Source organism: Sprattus sprattus (genome assembly GCF_963457725.1).
Source record: "Sprattus sprattus genome assembly, chromosome: 3".
Classification (NCBI taxonomy): Eukaryota; Metazoa; Chordata; class Actinopteri; order Clupeiformes; family Clupeidae; genus Sprattus; species Sprattus sprattus.
Window position 1 is genome coordinate 19,128,369 of NC_137922.1, and position 20,159 is coordinate 19,148,527.

At 43.6% G+C, this 20,159-nt stretch overlaps 1 protein-coding gene across 1 annotated transcript; it reads right to left on the reverse strand.

The window, feature by feature from the left end:
• Positions 1-2,531: 2,531 nt before the first annotated feature.
• On the reverse strand, positions 2,532-20,159 carry arvcfa (ARVCF delta catenin family member a; the record flags this gene model as incomplete). The annotated part of the gene is made up of 17 exons (XM_080835382.1): positions 2,532-2,668; positions 2,961-3,037; positions 3,260-3,347; positions 3,552-3,663; positions 4,000-4,192; positions 4,525-4,675; positions 5,033-5,160; positions 8,759-8,830; positions 9,081-9,098; positions 9,787-9,934; positions 10,811-10,928; positions 12,095-12,278; positions 12,626-13,086; positions 14,958-15,559; positions 15,940-16,050; positions 16,405-16,563; positions 20,139-20,159. The coding sequence occupies 17 exons, from the start codon at positions 20,157-20,159 to the stop codon at positions 2,576-2,578; spliced, it is 2,736 nt and encodes a 911-aa protein (XP_080691508.1). The 3' UTR covers positions 2,532-2,575.

Sequence of the window (20,159 nt, forward strand, 5' to 3'; positions counted from 1 at the left end):
CCTAGCTTACCTTCTGGCAGAGTTGTTCCAGCATCTTCTTGTGCTGCCTCAGTCTCATCTCGCTACGTAGGGTCTTGTACCACTCCAGCTGGTTCTGATAACGGCGCGTGCGGAACGAGGGAGTAGAGCGTTGATATGGTAACGTGCCAGAGGGAGGAGAAGGCGAAGAGTCTGAACTAGAGCTGCACAGCTGCAGAGATCTCACAGAGTGAGCCACCGACTTGCTGGCGTTGTTGGTGTCTAAGGGCCCTGCTTGTGTCCTGTATAGCTTCCGGGCCGATGAGGAGGGGCCTGGTGCCGGCCGTGGTGTCACTGGTCTGGATGTTGTGGGTCTCGCTGGTCTACCTTCCTTCCAAGTCACATCATGTTTTAACAAATGTTTGATTTGTGCCAAATCTGGTCTGAGGGGGATCTGGAAAAAGGTGGGTTGGCTTTTAGCAGCAGTCATCCTTGATGGTGGCTTGGTGCAAACCCTTTTCGGTTGAGAAGGTGGCCTTTGTGGTGCAGGGTTTGGGCATTTTGTCTGAGGTTTCCACAGCTCTCCATTCCACCTGGGTAACATGTGGCTAGACAAGGCTTTTACAGCTAGAGCTAGGTTCATGGATAGAGGCCGATCCCTTCTTATCCCAGCACTCTGGACTGGTTGAGAAGCGATGGGGTTATTTGCTGAAGTGTGACCTTCACCTGCATTATGAACAGTTGGAGAGTTGGACAATACTATCTAGCTATTACTTTTTCATTGGTTTTTAGTTTAAAGAAAACATTAAATTAACATGAAATAACCATTGTTAAACCAACTGTTTAATTAACGTGCCAAGGTTGCTCACCATCTCTTTCTGACCCCTGGGACTCATCACTGTCGTCTTGCCCTCTGAAAAATATTGTAATAATGTGATGTTCTCTGTCATTGTCGACTGCACATTAATGTGCAAAAGACTCAAAAATTAAAATGTTTGGCATGTTGCCTTTAACTCTATCCGTAATCTAGCCTACCATGTAAAGAACGTTAAAACACGTAAAACATAGTCATTAAAACAGCAGAATACCCAACCTTTTTCTTTTTGTCTCTTCAGGCAGTTTTCGATTCATTTTTGCATTAGTCTACAGACAAAATATTTTGTCGAAGTTGACGGAATAGTCCAGTTACTGTGTGCTGTGTGAGTTTGTTATTGTATTTATTTCAAATGATGCGCTGTCTCGAGAGTTCTTTAGAATGTATCACGCTGTCTGGTAACATTAGCAAGAATGTCAACACCAAAGACTCTAGAGCCGGACGTTCTATGACGTTTGGTGAATATTTAGCAGTTCAGAAAAGATATGTTAATTGTTTTGCCTTTTTTCAAATACTAAACTTAATTGATATGAAAAAGAAGCTAGTGTTATCTGCATCTATACTTGCTACCCAACCGCAAACGTAGCAATAGCGTTTACTTTTCAATAACTTTTTAAAACAGTTCACAAGCATAGCCCAGGCTACGTTTTATGTGTGTGATGAAATGTCCATCCCAGAAGGCTGAAAACGGGTAAGGGGGTCTCACATGCAACCGAGAGGCTGGCTTGAAGAGTGAATAGCAGCCAAGTGAATCCCATAAGTGTGGTTTAATTCCTACCTCAGGGTACATTTGTGAAGGAATACTTTCTGACCATACTCCAGTGATTCTTTCAGTAAGAAGTGCTTTATTTTGTTATTTTTTATTTTTTAACGTTTTTATTAATAGTACATTGAAGCAGAGGATGACATTAATCGTGAAAAGCACATTTCGTGTATTAGCCATGACAGTTAGTTGAATACTCTTAAATAGCATTTATCTGGCTCCATCTCATAAACTAACTATACAAAATATAAATAGACCCACTTTATCTTTCAATATGCATTGTATAATGCCTACCTGCACACTTGCAACATACAGAAATATAAGTATCTGCATATATCCATAAAGGGAATATCTCTCTGGTTAAAGTAGATCGCATAGGCTATTATGCAAATAAATCACACAGTTGGCCAAGTACTTAACATGAAGTCTTGGAGCATTCAAGTTCATTCACCATGTCCTTCTCTCCTTTCTACTGATAGTCATGAAGCTAAAGAAACTCCAGTATATTAGTTCTCATAGTATTCCAAAATAGCATTCAACACGCTAAAATTTCATTATTATACATGGATGCTGATGTTGTTTCTACCACAGTGCAATATTTGAAAGCTTTTTCAAAACAATGCATACTGTATATCAAAAAACGTAGGTACATATTTGATTATAGAGCCATGTAGACGCAGCATTACTTGTCTTAATACAGAACCCTCCACCCCACCAAATCCCCCATGTTAGGATTCTCTCATGAGAACTGCTTTGGTTCATAAATATACAATAAATCATGTTATACATGAACAGAGGATGGGGTTGAAGCAACAAAAATCATTGGTGTACTTATAAACCGAAATAACCAGGAAACACTGATGAGCTCACTAAGGGATAGAAAACCACTTCACTCTTGTAACACAAAAACAAAATCTTTCGTTTGTTTGTTTTTTACATGTTTGTTTGAAAAAGCTGATGACGAAACTGACTCATTGGCTTCAGACCCATGAATCCAGGGGTGGGGGAGTTTGTTCCACCAGCCCAACAGCTGGACGGTTCCCTCTGATGAAGTGTCTTTTCTCATTAGCACTCTACACACACACAAAAATACAAAAAGACGTCTATGAAAAAGATACATTACATTACAATGGTATTCAAATAAAGCCTTCTATACTTGGTACATACAAAGTTGAAATATTAGGCATGTAAAGTGCTGCTGATATTTTACTCTAGCTCTCTATCTCTCTCCTTCCTTCCCTCTCTCGCTCATTCTCTCTTTCTATCTCTGTCTTTTTAGGAAAGGTCTGTGGGAGTAAAAATATTTTATGCAAAAATGTTACGCCTTGTAAAACATTCTCTCAGATCTCTGAGACGTGACAGTACCTGCAACTGTTCCCGTTCCACCATATGACTCGGAACCTCGCTCTGTCTGTCGCTCTGATCAATGCTGTAATACGCATCTGTGAATCAGACAGGAACACACCGTTAACCCAGGCACAACGGCATTCTGTATGCGGATGCTGGATAAGATCGATACCAGTTTCCATTCCTGTATGGATATTCATTAATTTAAGAGATGCTTTTATCCAGATCAATTTTCAGCCGTGTGCCGATAGAGAGGCCTGAAATGATGTTGGAGTTCTGAATTCTTTACACTGACAGCTGCAGTATGCTGTGCTCACCTTGGTTTTTCTCCATCAAAGGAAGGGTGATGTCATCGTAGGCTGCCTTTCCATTCTTCACCTTCTTTGGAAGGGTGGAGGCAGAAGGCTAAAATGCATAGTGAGCTGAATGTCAGTTGAATAAAAAGATCTGTGATGCTAACTGTGAACATTTTGTTTTATTTTTATGTTGGTTGTGTATTAAATTTTTTTACTTGTTTACTGTTGGACATTTTCATCCATGCATCCATCGCTTGCATGCTTTTTTTTGTGTTTACTGACTCATCCTAAAAGAAAAAAGCCTTTTATGTACCTTAAAGTGTGATTTGTTCCAACCAGCCTTGTAGAGCGTGCTCCTTAGGTCCTTGTAGGCCCAAACAGTCTGAAGAATATGAGAAGCTGCTTTCGTTTCCCTCCCAGATTGACTGAAAGGAGGAACCCGACCAAAACAGGAGATGAGGAGGAGAGAAAGTGGAGCACAGCTCAGAGCAGCCTCAGCACTGCAGGGGGACAATGCTTTAAGAAACCTCATGTTAATTAAATCATGAATCATCAACTCACACAACAACACGCAGGCCAATGCCAAAGACATTATTTTTCTCATATAGTTTTTAGCCAGAGTGTTCCTTAACAGACTGCACAGCCACTTGCCCGTGGTCATTGTCAGAACGGATGTCATCTGATTCACGGGTAAATGCCGTTTACTGCTCTGAGTGCAGGCATTCTGGTTTCCCGCCCCTTTTGGAATGTTACATCAGTACCTTGTTTTGTTGATGGCGACCAGTTTCTGGATGCCCTGTCCCTGCACCAGGAAGCGAGCATTCTCTGCACTGTCAGTGATGATCTCCTGGATGGTGTTGAGAACAGCCACCACAGTATCCTCCTCCAGATTCTTCGCAGGATGCTGCTGGCCACTGGGCAGGTTGCTGACCAGATCCCGCATGGCATAACTCCCTAGAGGTTCAAATATACCATATATAATCAACTTGACCTTTTTTTCTTCCTCATCACTACCACACACGGTAATGTCAGCATTCACCAGGCATAGATAAAAAAAAATATGTGCTGGACATGTGGATGTGCATCAATATGTATATAAATTGACTATATATTTAGTTAATACTTCAGTGAAATGTTATCAAATTATTTGACAGGGTTAAGAAGGTCACAGAAAATGTAGCCTACAGTACATGAGTGTACAACACATTAGTTGCACTCTTTGGCATTTTATCACCGATGCATATTTAAGCAAGTGTGTTGTTAGGGTTGCTTGGGGCCATCCCTACCAATTAAATCTTTATTCCGGCGATCGATGGCCAGGTTTCGCAGCGCGATGGCAACAGCTCTGACCACTTTGTCTCCGTCTGAGTGCAGTAGCTCTACTAGAATGGGCAGACCTTTCTCTTTCCGCACTGTTGCTCGGATATAATTGGACCACTATGAAGCAGAATTAAAAGCTGTTAAATCAGATGCTGCTTCATACTGCCATGGTCTCATGTTCTGTGTAAATGATTCATTACTAAAGTCTTCTATAAAGTGCATATGAAAATAGAACTAACTTGCATTGCTTAATCTGTGGGCTCATGTCCCTCAAGTTACCAAAAACTGTATCTAACATCATGCAGATATGTACCACGTTACCTAAAATTCAAGGCTGATAGTCACGCTCCAAACAATTTATGTCAACCATGTGAATAAAGCTAATTTGATGTCCGTGACAGACCAACTTAATAATAATAATAATAATAATAATGCATTTATTTTTGTAGCGCGCTCTTCATTCAAAAGACTTACAGCCCACTGTCCAGCCGAGAGGTTCTGCAGAGCGCCACCGGCCGCTTCCAGAGTGTTCTGGTTCTGACTCAGTCTAAGGAGGGACAGGTAGAGTCTCACCACCTCTGGCTGATACAGGAGATCCAGACCTGAGCCACAGGTGAGAGAGACAGTACAAATTACAACAGACATCATAGCTATTCAGATAAAGAGTAGTGTAGTGAATAGCGTGCTGCTGTTCAACATGTTATTTTAGTTCCATATTTAATCGTTTTTAAATTTAACATTCAAAGGTTTTTTGAAAAAGCTAAATGTTCTGCGTTGAACATTTTGTACAATGAGATGGCTCCACAGGGCTGTGCAGAGGTGACATTTGCTTAATCTAATCAGGAGCCCTCAGAGGATTCATCAGGATGGTCTGCGTAAGAATTATACAAAGGCCCTCAAGTTTTCAATGTACCAAAGTCACTTTATTTTTTGCATAATTATAAAATATATATATATATAAATATATTTTATATATATTCAACATGTTTGCCCACAAAATAGGTTATATATGTATAAGTATATTGCTGAATTTATCTACATTTTAATAAGGGATCAGGGCAACACTCTAGACTGCTGATCAATATATTGTCGAAATATCTCCCACAGGTTGCATCCTCCCACACATCTGCAAAATTGTCTCTAACACAAAAGTTAGCTTTAGATGGTACAGCTCCAGCTCATTCGCAACCACTGGCTTATAAAAACTGTCAGCTGTCTTCTGCTTCGAATGGATGGTTCAGTGAGGAGGAAAAAACTTAACATCAGTGTACACAATCCTCAATGGTGAGTACAGTTAACATTTTTGGCTGTTTCCACATATTAACTCTGATGAAGGTTTAAAGGTTTAGATGAAGGTTTTAAAGCCCAGAATTAGGCTACACAAACCACATACATGGATTACAAAAAAATGTGACACTATGAGGACTGAAAACTGGTGTGTGTGGTAGAGGGATTAAAGTGATCCTCTGTGATGCCCCATGACTGTTAACACCATGAAATCCAGAATGGAGCCAACTTTGTTTGTAAACACTCAAATGTTGATCAGGACCATCTTTTGCATTTTTTTTCTCCTCAATGACCAGAGCTCTGATGCATCTGATGGCGTGAGCTTGGGAGATTGGAAGTGAATCTGTCGCGAGCTGGGTGGTGTATATTCAACTGCTGCGTCTGCTCAGTGAGACCAAGCCTGTCAAAGGGTCTGGCCGAGGGGGCATGTGCCAGTCTCAGCAATAACACTTCCAAATGGGTATCAGGTCTACAGAGAGTGGCGGTGTGGGGATGCAGCACTGTTCACTGGAAGTAGGGAGAAGTGTGAAATATTACTGCTACATTTCACACATTTACATCAGGTTTTTTTAATCTCCTTCTTGCTCAAATTGGTGAGTGTGGTTGACTTGCGTTAAATAGCATGAAATGGTTTAAGTTCAGCAGGATGGAAATTTGAAGAGATGCATTGATGATTCCACAAAAAAAAACTTTTTTCATCAGGAAGTGAAGAGGACAGATTTTTAGTAGTAGCAGATTTTCCATCTTCCATTCCAGAAATAAGCAGAGAATTACCGAACCATTTTCGTTACTATGCTAGTGCTTTTTAGATACTCTGCTGCCAAGGCAACGAGGCACTCACACAGTTTCTGATCTTGACATTGAATAGAACACAGTCACATCTGGTCATACAGTGCTGGAGCCTAGGCATGGCTCTGGGCCATCAGCTTATGAGATCATCAGCATAAACATCATTACCGCACAGCATCACAGGCTCTTGCTTGAGACGTCAGTGACTGTCGGTGGCCTGCATGGTCGTGGATTGTTCAAGCTCTAACATCCATTTTTCCTCCTCATTATTCAGCTTCTTTTCCATCTTCCAAAGGTCAAATCTTTCAAGGGATTTGTCCATTACTGCTCCCAAAAGCACTCTTACCACACAGTTTGAGGTAATGTGTCAGACAAACAGTGAACTGAACTGTGGCTTAATTTGGTATTCAGCCAAAAGATTTCCACTTATTTGGTTTTTGCATCATCCAGGAAAACTTTTGTTGGGGATTTTTTCCTGACTAAGAGATACTCATATGCAAAGACATACCCAACCATTAATCATACCCATCGCAAGTGTTGCAAGGCATTTGTTTACAGTGGCCCGTGTTAATTATAGCTCAGAGCCCATGTGTTTCAAAAGACCCAAGCCTAGAACACTCCATGCCTTCCATGTGCAACATGAACCAAATCCGTCCTGACAGCCGCTCTCCCTTCACGCCAGATTTTGTCCTCCATATTTTAAAAACACCTGAGATTAAAAAGCATACTGTCAAGTCAGCTTTGTTCATTTGAGTGAGGTGAACACTTACAAGTGTGTCACAGAGTTTAATACACAGTCAAAATGAAGTTCGAGCCCCAGCTCGGGATGCCTTCAGAAAGAATGACCCAGTTACATACAATTACACAAGACTTTTCCTTCAGTCTTCAGTAATCTCTCCAATATTCCAGCAAGTACTATTAATCTCTGTTATCTTCAGCATCTCACACATCTATCAGTCTACCTAAACTGATGAACTGCTTTGATAAACTGACAAGCTGACAGAGAAAAGAAAAGCATATGCACTTATCATTCATGAGATCTATCACTTTTCATTTAACGGTTTCTGTACCACAGCCAGTAAAGTCTAGTGATAAAAATACGATGGATGAGATCATCTAGTCCCTGCAGAAGAACCTGCATCATATAATGCACTACCTGTTTGTGTACCCTTCAGAAGTCTGGGTACCAAAAATATGTCCTATTAGTTTCACTTACAATTCACAAATTAGCCATTATATCCTTTTTATAGCTTTTTTGTGAAGCATTTTAGTCTTAGCATCGAAAGTGATCAGCGGTGAAGAACCTTTTCCACTAACAGCGTTGTAAGTGTAAAAATGGTTCTCAACCAAACCTTTCAAATTTCAATTGAAAAGTTACCATAAGCTATAAATATGCCCATTGAAAACATCGCTGAGTAGAAGACAGTGAAGCAGTTCGCAGGAATAAGCATATGTACTTGGAGCAGATGCCTTAACAAATGTTCATGTTCAAATAGCTGGTCTAACGTGCTGTGTTCATACACACACACACACACACACACACACACACACACACACACACACACACACACACACACACACACACATTCACCACTCATCTCCCGCCAGCAGCCTACATGTCTCTCTGTTCACATTTCTCTGCTGCTGCCCATTTGCATCTCAGCCTACTCACACTCATAACTCCTGCCTGGCTGGCTCTCCCACGCTCACCATTCAACATCTCTCACTCTCTCTCTCCCTCTCTCTCTCTCTCTCTTTCTCTCCCTCTCTCTCTCCCTCTCTCGCTCTCTCTCTTTTCCCCTTTCTTCCTGTACTTTGCACCTCAGAACCCATCCTATGACACATCCCTCTGCACACTGTACCAAGACAAGTTAACAAGCTGAGCATCTGTGACTTGTTTTTTTGTTTGTGATATTCCTTGACATGCCTGGGTGTAAAAATGTGCTCTATCTGAAAACAACAAATTATACACCTCGTTTGAACAGATTTGTCAGTGCAGCATGGTGAGTGTGTGTATGTGTGTGTGTGTGTTTTCAGGTCACACCATGTTCCTTGTTTGCCCTCAGCTCACATGGTGTGTGACAAAGCGGCGTTGTGAATGAGCTGACGTGTAAACACACTTACCTTTCATTGCCATGGGACGCTTGGGCATGTCCAGAGTGCTGTATTTTTTGTCACACAAGCTGTGGCGTTTGCCTGCAGGGACAGGGTCTTTCATCAGACGCGCATCACACAATCACTTTGATTCTGTATAATGTCAAGGTATGAGGCATGCCAATGTCCAAACAACAGAACAAAAAGGAGTAGGAGTTTCTGTGGGTTGGGTGAGTGGGAGGAAATACTGTAGCTGTGGAGTGTCAGGAGGAGATAAAGAAGCAAGGTTTCATCACTGAAAAGATGATAAAGAAAGAAAGACATAGCAGGCAAGTGAAACATGCACACTTACACTGACTGAACCATTCCTCTGCAGTCAATGATTGGAGAAACCAGTGCCAGAGAGAGTACATGAAAGAAACAAAAGAAGACGGTAGGGAATAATATCATAATACCCTGTTTTCTTTTCTTTCTTTTTTTTTTTCAGCTGAAGATTTGTGAAACCTTTTAGTAGCCATTATCTTAATTAGAGTATGAACTGGAAATGTATGATTGGACATTAATCAAGAACAGGCGACTTCCATCTCTAATTCAATTGATTCTCTTGGGAGTTAATCAGTCAGATATAATGGGGATTATGTAATTTAACTCAATACCAAATAAAAGGTTGGCATATCAGCAAATGGCTGACAATGGTCTTCTAACATTTCTGTTGTATGTTTAATTGCCCTATTGGGAGCATAAACCAATGTTCTTTGATAAAAATTATGTTTAAAAAAAAAAAAATTATCAGATGTGAGGTCCTATTTAAAATGTATGGTACATTCAGGTAACGTCATGTCACTTTCATTTCCATAGCACATTTACAAACAACAGATGTATTCCTCTGCATGTTACTGGCCTTGAGTAAGCCTTGAGGTCATCACCACATGTAAGTAAGTAAATGTTTGTTTTTGGAAACACGGCATAAACATGAAGTTCTCTTCATTGCAACACCTTGTTTCCCTTCTGCATGTTGGCCTTTTGGGTTTGTGTTTTGTTTGATCCAGTTGGCTGACCTTTGGCAGACTCCTCCTTCTTGCACAGATGCCCCCCTGATCGCGCGATCTTATTGGCCGCTTGGCTCTTGAATCGCTCCGCCCCTGGCACCTCTTTGTGGACGTGATAAGAGAGGTTGCGCAGGATGCACACACAGTTCTCCACAGCCTGGTGATGAAAGTAGACACTCAAACAAACATCAGCACGAGAGAGGGAGACAGACAGAGAGAGATAGAGAGAGAGAGAGAGAGAGAGAGAGAGAGAGAGAGAGGGAGACAAAGAGAGAGAGAGAGAGAGAGCAGACATTCTAAACAAACACAATATGTTCATGATCGCTGTGGGGGTTCAGTAGCTGACCCGAGCTGACGGTAGCACTCTTATCTGCTTTAGCTTTATTTATCCGTCCACTTGAGGTAATGGAATGAGAGGTGTCTGATGAAAATACAGGGCGTGCATTGGTTCCTCATTTACAGTCACGGATATTTTGTTGTCACGACTGACAGATTAAACACGAAACATGACAGTAAAGCAATGGAAAACACATTACTGTGAAAAGTATTTCTAAACATATCTGCATCATTTGTTCAAGCTTTGTTGTGCATTGTTAGCATCAAATTAGTTGTCGTCCAGTTTTCAAACCTTCCTGTTCATATGTGGTAACGTGAAAGGGCAGAATGTCTGCTTTCTGAGGTCTTGGTTTCACTGTGGCAGTCATGGGAAATCCAATTTATGGGTTTACGGAAAAGCGACAGATGCAAAAAGGTTTTCTCGGGGCTTAGCTAAGTTCTTGACTGCTGGAAATTACATAAAAACGTCCTCATGATAGTTCCATTAGGTGTTTAACTGAACCCTCCTTCAGTGTTTGAAGTTGAGTCGAAAGATCTCTGCAGGCTGTTTGCTAAGAGTACATGAAAATCCTCAGTATTGTAAATCACTTTTAATTGTAGTGTTGATAGTTCGGGTAGAAACTCCCTCCAGACACAAACACACACACACACACACACACACACAACCACACACACACACACACACACACACACACACCTTGTTGTTCACATCCTTCCTGGCCACTGCAGACTGAAGGGCGTGAAGCAGAGCTTCGACAAGCCCCTCACAGTCCCTCAGGCGCTGTCGAGCCTCCGCTCCGTCTGAGCTCACGTTCCTGCAGGTGACACACATCACACACACACATCACACACACACGTCACACACACACATCGCACACGTCACACACACACATCACACATCACACATCACACATATCACACACCCGTTAGACGCAACCCCGTTAGATGCACAAACCCATCACATAGTGTGAACACCGCCACTTGGCTTACTAGCACAAACACTTAGTACCCAGTCCTATGAGTTTCACTTCACCCTACTGTATACACAAATGTATGGAGGCAACCCATGACATGAGGCTGTGCATACTTAGCACACACATAAAAGCACACACATGCATATCCTCAAGACACATTATCATCACACTCTGATGTTGAGAGAATCTCTTTGAGTGTAGTACTCCAAACACAGAGTCACGCCGTGTTTGATCACACAAGAATCACAACGTGTCTTTGATGGGCAACAGGAGAGCTTAGCGCCAGAGAAATCAAAAGCAGTCAGTTCACCTCTGAGAAATGCCTAAGATGGCTCGAGGGAAACCTGCACTGGAATTCTCCTGCATCATTAGATACACACATTCTCATCCTCCACACACACCAAACACAACTCACACACACACACACACACACACACACACACACACACACGTGCACACACGCGCACACACACACACACACACACACAGACACACACACACACAGACACACACACACACACACACACACACACATTTACAGTTAGAAGGAGAAAAGCCCTCAAGGGGTACGTTTACTGCTGGCTCATAGTGTTACATTTAGCAAAATAGTTTTACAGTCACAGCATGCCTTTGGGCAATGAGACAGCTCAGCACCAGCCACACTAGCAAACAAACAGTGGCGACCTCACGACAGGTCTAAGGGAAGCCGGCGGGAAACCTGCCAGATATGATTCTATAGTTTCATTTAGATATATTCTAGATACACATACACACACAAACACACACACATTCTCTCTCTATCTCTCTCTCTCTCTCTCTCTCTCCCTCTCCCTCTCCCTCTGTCTCTATCTTTCTTTCTCACACACACACACACACACACACACACACACACACACACACACACACACAATTAACTTGGAGAGGATAAAGGAGGTCGAGTGTACAAAAGTTAACGCGGCACACACTCTTACACACAGAAATGCCTCTCTTCCATGGTTCTAACCCACCTTAAGCATCCAGATGTGTTCTTGAAGACAGTAGTCCAGTCGGACTCGCGTGGCTTGGAGGGGTCACTGGGCTCTATGCCCCAGCCTGCGTGAGGGATGATGATCTCATTGCTGAGCATCTGAAGCCCATGGTTTATCACCTGCATCTTCAGAGGCTCATGGGAAGAGAGGTTCCACAGGGTGCCTGACAGAAATCACCATGTTGGTTTTGAATGGGGCATTGTAGGTGTCTGTCTGCCATAGTTTATGTAGTAGTATTCTAGTATATTGTAGGTGTCTGTCTGCCATAGTTTACGTAGTAGTATTCTAGTATATTGTAGGTGGTTGTCATCATAGTTTAGTAGTGTTCTAGTATTATGGACCAAACATTATGAATTTCTTATTATGTCCAAAAATTCTATAAAATAAACTGAGGTATTAATCGGTTTAAATTTCTATCCTGATGAATGTGATTTCTATCATACTGCCATTGTTTTCACACTGATTTGTGATATGTTGTCTCACACAGATATTCGCCAAACGTGTATATACCTGTGGCTAGCTCTCTGACTTCCATATCACTGGACTTCCTAAGCAGGCGGATCAAAGCAGGAATCCCATCACAGTTCCTGATGGCCACTTTGTTGAGGTGGTCCTTCCCAAAGGAGATGTTCCGCAGTGCTCCGCAGGCCTTGCGGTGGACCTCTGCCTTGGGGTGATCTAGGAGCCCCACCAGGACCGGCACGCCCCTTAGCTGCCTCACCTCCTGCTTCACCTGGTCGTTCTCGTAGCACAGGTGCTGCAGGTAGGCCGCCGCGTTGGCCTTTACCGGGTCCATGGGGTGGCCCAGCATGCAGATGACCTCCCGCAGGTTGGGGTCCCTCCAGCGGGGATCCCGCCGCATGCCGTCCAGACTGGCCAGGGAGCCCCGCTTCTGGGCGGCTAGCGTGTGCATGCGGTAGAGGTCCTGCAGGTAGGGGAGTTGGAGGGCCTCCATGCCGTCATACCCTCCCCTGGGGAGTGGGAAAGAACAAGGGAGGGAGGGGAAAGATGAGAGCATAAAAGTCAAAGCTTCCAATTCAAAAAGAATAAGAATGAAGACGAAGAGGCGCAGACGAGGCCAGAGGTGGAGGAAGAGTTATCTTCTGTCACTGACCCTTTGGGCAAGAGCAAGCTAAAAGGGAATGAAATGAACCATTGAAAAGAACTGAACCGAAACGAGAAGAACCATTTAGACTGAACTTTAATATCTCCCAGTTTAAAATTCGATCTCCAGGCAGCACTCTATCTCGACCTCAAAGCCTGACCTTGTTTTCTGATATTTAAACAGTATGATGTTCACATGAAATGTAATATCTGTCCACATAAATGTTTTCTATGGGTAACCTATGGTGGTCTATGTCCCGTGTTAGTGTGACGTAGCATAGACAACCACAGTAGACAAGCAGTATGGTATAATAGATAGGGTAATGTTTATGTGAGTCAGAGAGATGACGGGCCTAGAATGTCATGGGCTGCCAGAATGTAAAAAATGTAGGATCAGTTATCAACAGTGGACACAAGGTGAAAACGTTTCCTTTATGTTCACGGACTATTCTCCATCAAAGAGCCTTGAAGTCGACTTTGATCTCTGATGAATACTCTGCTTTGAACCCAAATGAGACCCCCTTCTGAACATTTTTGATTATCAGTTTTAAAAATTAAGACGAACGAATTTTAAGCCTGGAGGGACCCTTTTGCAATTGGTCATTTCACAAGAGTAAGATCAAATACATGCTGTCTATGCACTGTACGCAGTAGTTTTAATCTGGATAATCTGTGGTTTTCTAGAAAGATCCAGTGGCAGAGAAGAGAAAGCAGAACCAGCCTAACTCTGAAGCAATGGAGACAGACACTTTTACATCCACTCATTACACAAACAATCTCAGCTTGAGCCCCCTGAGACTAACATCCATGAACCTAGCACTGCTTGAAACCATATCACAACAGTTGCTACAGAAACATTATATCAGAAAAACTGTAGTGTATAATGAAATCCATGAGCTTGGCCTTGTTTGCACATAGCTGCAGATGGATAACGTAATATTCCAGCCTACCTGTAGTTTTAAAGCCTCTTACGTAAGATGCTACTCTCTGCTTAAGCGAAATTAAAGACTTGAGGATGAGTGAAAGTGGAGGTGGAGTAAGAGGGTATTTACTCACAATATTGTCTAAGTGCTACTGGGCCTGGAGTACTCTCTGTCCTATTGAGTGAAATTTATAGGTGTGTTTACAGCCAACAAAAAATTAACCATCTTGTGCAAATGATCTGCAGTGCTTCCTTGTTATAATTTCTAGTTGTCAGGGCAACTGAATGATCACAATAGAGCCTGCTGGCTGAATTGTGAGTGGGGTGAGCAGACCACAGGCTCAGTTGCATCAGGTAAGGACCTCAACGTGCTCGTTCATTTTAAAAATAAAACCGCTTAAATTGTGCCATAACTGATGTAGACACAGAGACAAAATGCACGCATAAATATATTAGGTTTGAGAACACCATTGAATGCATCATTCCCAATGGGTACATATCAGTCAGCAGTATTAATGAGGTATGCATATGATCATGTATAGATAAATCTTAAATCTATAAGAAATCATTAATCATGTATTCCACAAAATTGCTTCATTCCATTAACATCCATTAAGATGCTATAATGAAAATAAGTATGGATCAATTTGCAATTTCCTATGTTAGTTTCTACTTACTTATTTTTAAACTATTAAGCATTTAGCAACAGACACATAGAGCCCTAGAGGCTGTCCTGTTTTAGGTGATTCTGTAAGTATTTCCTATGCTCCATATACGCATCATATGCAACTTTATTTATAGTCCTCTTGGTCCTACCTCATTTGAGGGAGATCTCTGATGAGGTCATGGGGTGGCCTGAAGAACTGGGTTCCCCCCAGGGTGTGGTGGCCGTCCATTGGGTGCTCCGGCTTGATGTCCCCGCCTCCCTGCTCGCCCTCGTTGGGGGCGTGGCTCTCAGTGAGCCCGCTCTGGGCAGCGCGGGCGCAGAGGTCACGGGGGAGGGGCAGGGTGTAGCAGCTCTCGGGCAGGTAGCTCCGCGGGGGCCAAACGGGCGTGTGTGACGACAGGAAGTTGGCGGGGAGGTGGGTCAGGGTGGCAGGAGGCTGGGGTAAGCCGCCGTTGAGGGCGACGAAGCTCTCGTGTATGCTTCCGAGCCCAAGAGGGGTTTTGGGGATGGGGTCGGGTTGCGGTTGTGGGAGTTGTGGCGGTTCGGTCTGACTGGGTGGTGGAGGTGGGAAGATGTATTGGCCCGGAGTGTTAGCGTTGCCATCTGTGGTTGTGTTAGTGTTTGTGGTGGCTGCCGGCTCATGGGTCGGTTCTTCTCTGTCCACCGGGCTCTTCGGGATGGATGAGTTATCGGTGTCTTGAGGGCATGGCTCCTCTGGTTTGGCTGACTCTGTCTCTGTAGTCTGAGTGTCCTACAGGGAAGCCAAGACCATTAGCATTTATTATAATTGTTAATCACATCCCAACTTTAATATCAGGCACTTATTGCACCGTATTACACTGCGTGCACATTAAATTCCATGTACATCAGCCAGCACTGTGAGCTAATCCTCTAATATCTGAAAAAGTGCCTTCAATTTAGTTTCTGTTCACTTTAGAAGCACCATCCACATACTATTCAGATATCATATAACAAAGTCAATGCTTCTTTTTAAGTATGCCATCAACATATATTTTGTACAGTATGATGTTCTATGGTTTTCTATGATTTTGTCCTGTGGTGATTTTGTCCTGTGGTGATTCATCCCATGTGTGCATTGAAGACATGAACACATTCCATAGGAGTCCTCACCTCCAACTGGGTCTGGTCCACCTCCTCGTGGGAGGTGCTGCAGCTCATGGGGTTCATCTCCGTGTCTGGGCTGGAGGATTTTTCTGTGAGGGTGACTGAGCTGTCCTCCCGCTTTACCGCATGTGAAAGAAAGCCTGCATTAGCATAATGAGCTGAGGTATGATCTCATTAACAACTGCATCATGCTCCAAGGGCATACTTAAAATACATTTAACGTTCCCTGGCAGACAAATAAAAACAACGAGAAAAAGAAAACAAACCAAAAATAACAGTTAGCCTCACACAGACACACTCACCAACTGCCACAACCATTATTATGTAAAGGAAGCTAGGCAAAACACTGCCTGGCACAAAATGTATGTTCTTTTTGCCCTTGTTTATCCAACAAAGCTAACAGTGTGGTCATGTGAAGCTGTGTCTTTAGGGTCTTTAGGGGGGTTGGTGGGGAGGCAGAAGTAGGCCTACCTCTGTGTCTGTGTGGCTGGTGCCTCCATTGCTGGAGGTGGCGGTGGACTTGAGGGAGGTGGGGGTATCTGGAGCCTCTGCAATAGGAGCCATCTCCTCAGGCTGCTCCCCGGGCTCCAACCTCCCCTGGGCACCAGAGCCATCCTCTGAGCTGTGCTCCTGAGATCCAGAGGATGGAGAGGAAGGGGTGAGGGCGTGGGCGGAAGAGGAGGACAGGGGGGGGGCGGGGGGATAGCATGAGGGGGAAAGGGATGGGGGTGAAAAAAAGAGAGGGAAGAGTAAGCAATAAAACGAGATATAGTTGAAGGTTGAACAAAAAGGGGGTGGGGGTGCATGGGGGATGGGTAGGGAGAACAAGCAAGGCAGAGAGAAACATAGTTGAAAGAGAGGGCGTGGGAGAAAGATAGAGATACAAAAAGAGAATGAGGGACGAGGGCATACTGTATTAGCAGACTGCTGCAACATCATGTTTGTTTCTGTGGAGTCTCCCCTCATTCCCCAGTCATTAACGATCCCCTACACTCAGCACATCTCATCTTGGCAGCTGCATCCAAACACAAGGTTACCTATAATGTTGATTACTGATAGGGTATAATGATATGATTTCATACATTTTTGCTGTCATTTTTATGAGGTGCTCATTACCTTAAGACTTATGTCCTAATAAAACATAAATATTCCATCATTCGCTTTGCTGCCTTGAAATGCAATATCGCTTTTAAACACAGAGCCGGACTGATCATTTGAATGTCATTAATGTGTTTTATTTTTTTCTTCAAAGCCATCTCCTGTTAACCTGGTTGTTCCCAAAAACTTACATCTACCGAACCTTTAAGTCTAAGGACCCTATTACCTTTGCTTGTGTTAATCTTTTCTAAAAGGCATCAAACTGCCACTGTCCAGCTAGAGCTTGTAGATTTGCCATTTGAAGGCATAAAGACAAAAAATTAGTATGAATAATTTTGCTAACATTAATGAATTTGTCGTTGGTGCCCTAAATTGGCACAGCTACCCTTAACACATTAGCCCCTCTGGAGGTTAGAATTATATCTCTGTATAATTGCCATTTTGTGCTCACAGAGTGGTCTCCATTAACATAAATGTAATGTAAAATGGCTACATTCTCTTTAAGTAAAAAAAAAAACTGAATTTTAAATAAAGAGTAAAAAAATTGCTTTAAGGGAATAGCTCAAATACATTGAGGGACAATTAATTATGCACAAGATTAGTGTGTCCAAAACATGCAGACTTCTCTTAAATTATCAGGAGATAATACCCCTGAAAGAAAACTTTTAATATTTAATGACTGCATTTGCATTATTTGGCAAATGTACTGATCGCCTATTTGAATAAAAAGCTGCTTGCAGAAGTAAAACCGTGGGTCTATTTTGATGCAGAGGCTTTGGTCTCCTTACTGTGCTGTCCTCCCTGTTACTGTACAGCCCGTGTGCCATTAAAGTGGACATATGTACCAGACAGTGAAATAGGTCACACTGTATACTAAATATTCATCTTCTTTTTATGAGTGTACTGTGATCAGTATGAGTCTCAGTGGACTGACAGATCCCGTCAGTTGTTAGTTTATCAATCAGGCTAGCACACAACACAGTGGAATAACAAGGGCTTGAGTCCATAGACAAATCACTGCAGTGATAGTGCTCCCCATTATTTCTGAAGCTCTGGCACTTTCCGTGGCCAGCTCAGCAATTATTATTCCTTAGATTTCACTTTTCTATGCATGTGGAGTCTGATGAGGCCTCTGACTGTGCAGCCCTTTACTACCTTGTGGTTCCGAAGAGGAACGACATGACGTTCTATAACACAATTTGTGAGAACAAATGTGGCACTCAGCTAACGTGTCATGACACGCGCTCAAGTTGATTTCTTAATAACGAAACAGTGAAATCTGCTGCGATTTGAAAGCTTTCGCTCAAAACAACACTCCTGTCAGTGACCCACAAATCCTTCAGTAGATAGTAGAGGGCCACTACACACACTGATGCATAGGGAAGAACTGCACCCTCTGAATGCTTCGGAAGGAGGATCAGCTCTGATGTTTAATAAGCAGGCCGATCGTTAATCGGGGGGGACAGAGTGATGCTCACTAAATATTCAACAGGAAAAAGCGCTGGGCTTCATGTAAATCAGGCCGCCGTATGCCACCCCATGCAGAAGATGAAAGCCTGGCGGCTGCCCGTGCAAAGGGAGCGTGCTCTAGACTCCCCCCGCTCCTGCGATGGGGGGCGCGATGAAATAATCGTTTCTGCACGCGCTAGTCGAGCATGCCAGCTGCCCCCGTCACGTCTATTTGGGCGAAACCCCGCAACCATGGAGAGCTCCGAGGGCTGAGCAAATAGACACCCTCCTTTTTCCTCTTCCCTTTTTTTTCATAGATTTCTCTCATGCTGTCAGGCACCTATTAACACCCCTACCCTCCATCCGCCCGCCCACCCACCCACCACCCCATCTCCCTGGGCCATTAGATCAAACTGTGGCACACAGGTGAATGGCACAGGAAGACTCACCACCCCAGAGCCCGGAGCTCAAGGGCACTAAACATTCATCCCAGATCTGAGCCTCTGTTGTCTCAGGCTCGCTCAACGACCAGAGAGGGTGCTTTGAGAGATATCTTCCACGGTGAAAACCACAATGTTTGTGAATGATTTAAAAGCAGCCAAGCCAGTCAGGATTCTCAGTGCCCAGCTGCATGGTTAGTGTTGAAGGAGGAGGAGGAGAGGGGGGGGGGGGGGGGGGGGGGAATCAGAGCCTTGCCAGAGCAACCCCCCCCCCCCCCCACCCTCCTCCTCATTCACAACAAACATTCGCCTCATCCCTCATAAGGACAAAGCTTTATCAACGCATCGACAGCTGCAGCACATTTATTATATCGAGCTGCTTTTTGGCAATATCAATGCAACATCAGGCCGACGCAATCAATCGCATTAGCGGAATCACTCGTCCAGGCATGGGCATTAGTATGGCAGCCCTCTTTTTTTTATCCAAGCCACTGCAGAGTGCCTTTCCCCCCTCGTCTTAGAGGAAACAAAATCACCACAGGGTCTAGCCCTTTTTTTCCCAAACTGTGGACTGTAGCTGTTCCAGCCAGCTCACAAGGCTGCAATGCTGAGACTATCCCACCTGAGAGTGTGCTTGTGCGCATGTGAGAGTGTGTGTGTGTGTATGTGTGCAGATACGTGAGTGCGTCTGTGTGAGTGTGCAAGTGTGTGTTTGTGTGCTATCACTGTGTGCTGCTTGTGTGCGTGCTTATATTTGTTTGTGTGTGTGTGTATATGTGTGTGTTGCATGGTACAGTACAGTACAGCACAGTAACAACACTGTCACCAATGTCACTTCTGTGAGCTGGGGTGGCACATCATGTTCTGTATGCTGGTGCTGTAAGCTGCTCTCATTTCCCCATTCTGTTTCCTCCCAGATCAAACCCACCTCAGCATAATACAGGACTACATGTGTGCTCCGGTCAGTCATGCCCATCACCGCTGAATAGACCCATGCACATATACGGCGCTCCACTCCGCCAGTGAATGAATGGCTGTTGCCAGAGAGCTCTAGAAATGACAGGTCTATCAGACATACATGGAGCTGTGTTAACTGTTTAACATTTGCTCTCTCTGAAGCTGTCAGTCTCGAAAAAAAGAGTGTTGGGGAAAATCAACGTGCAAAAGGACGTGGTGAGCTCAGCAGCAGAATGAATGCACTCCTGGGCTCACACTCACCTCTTTAACCTCGGCAGGCAT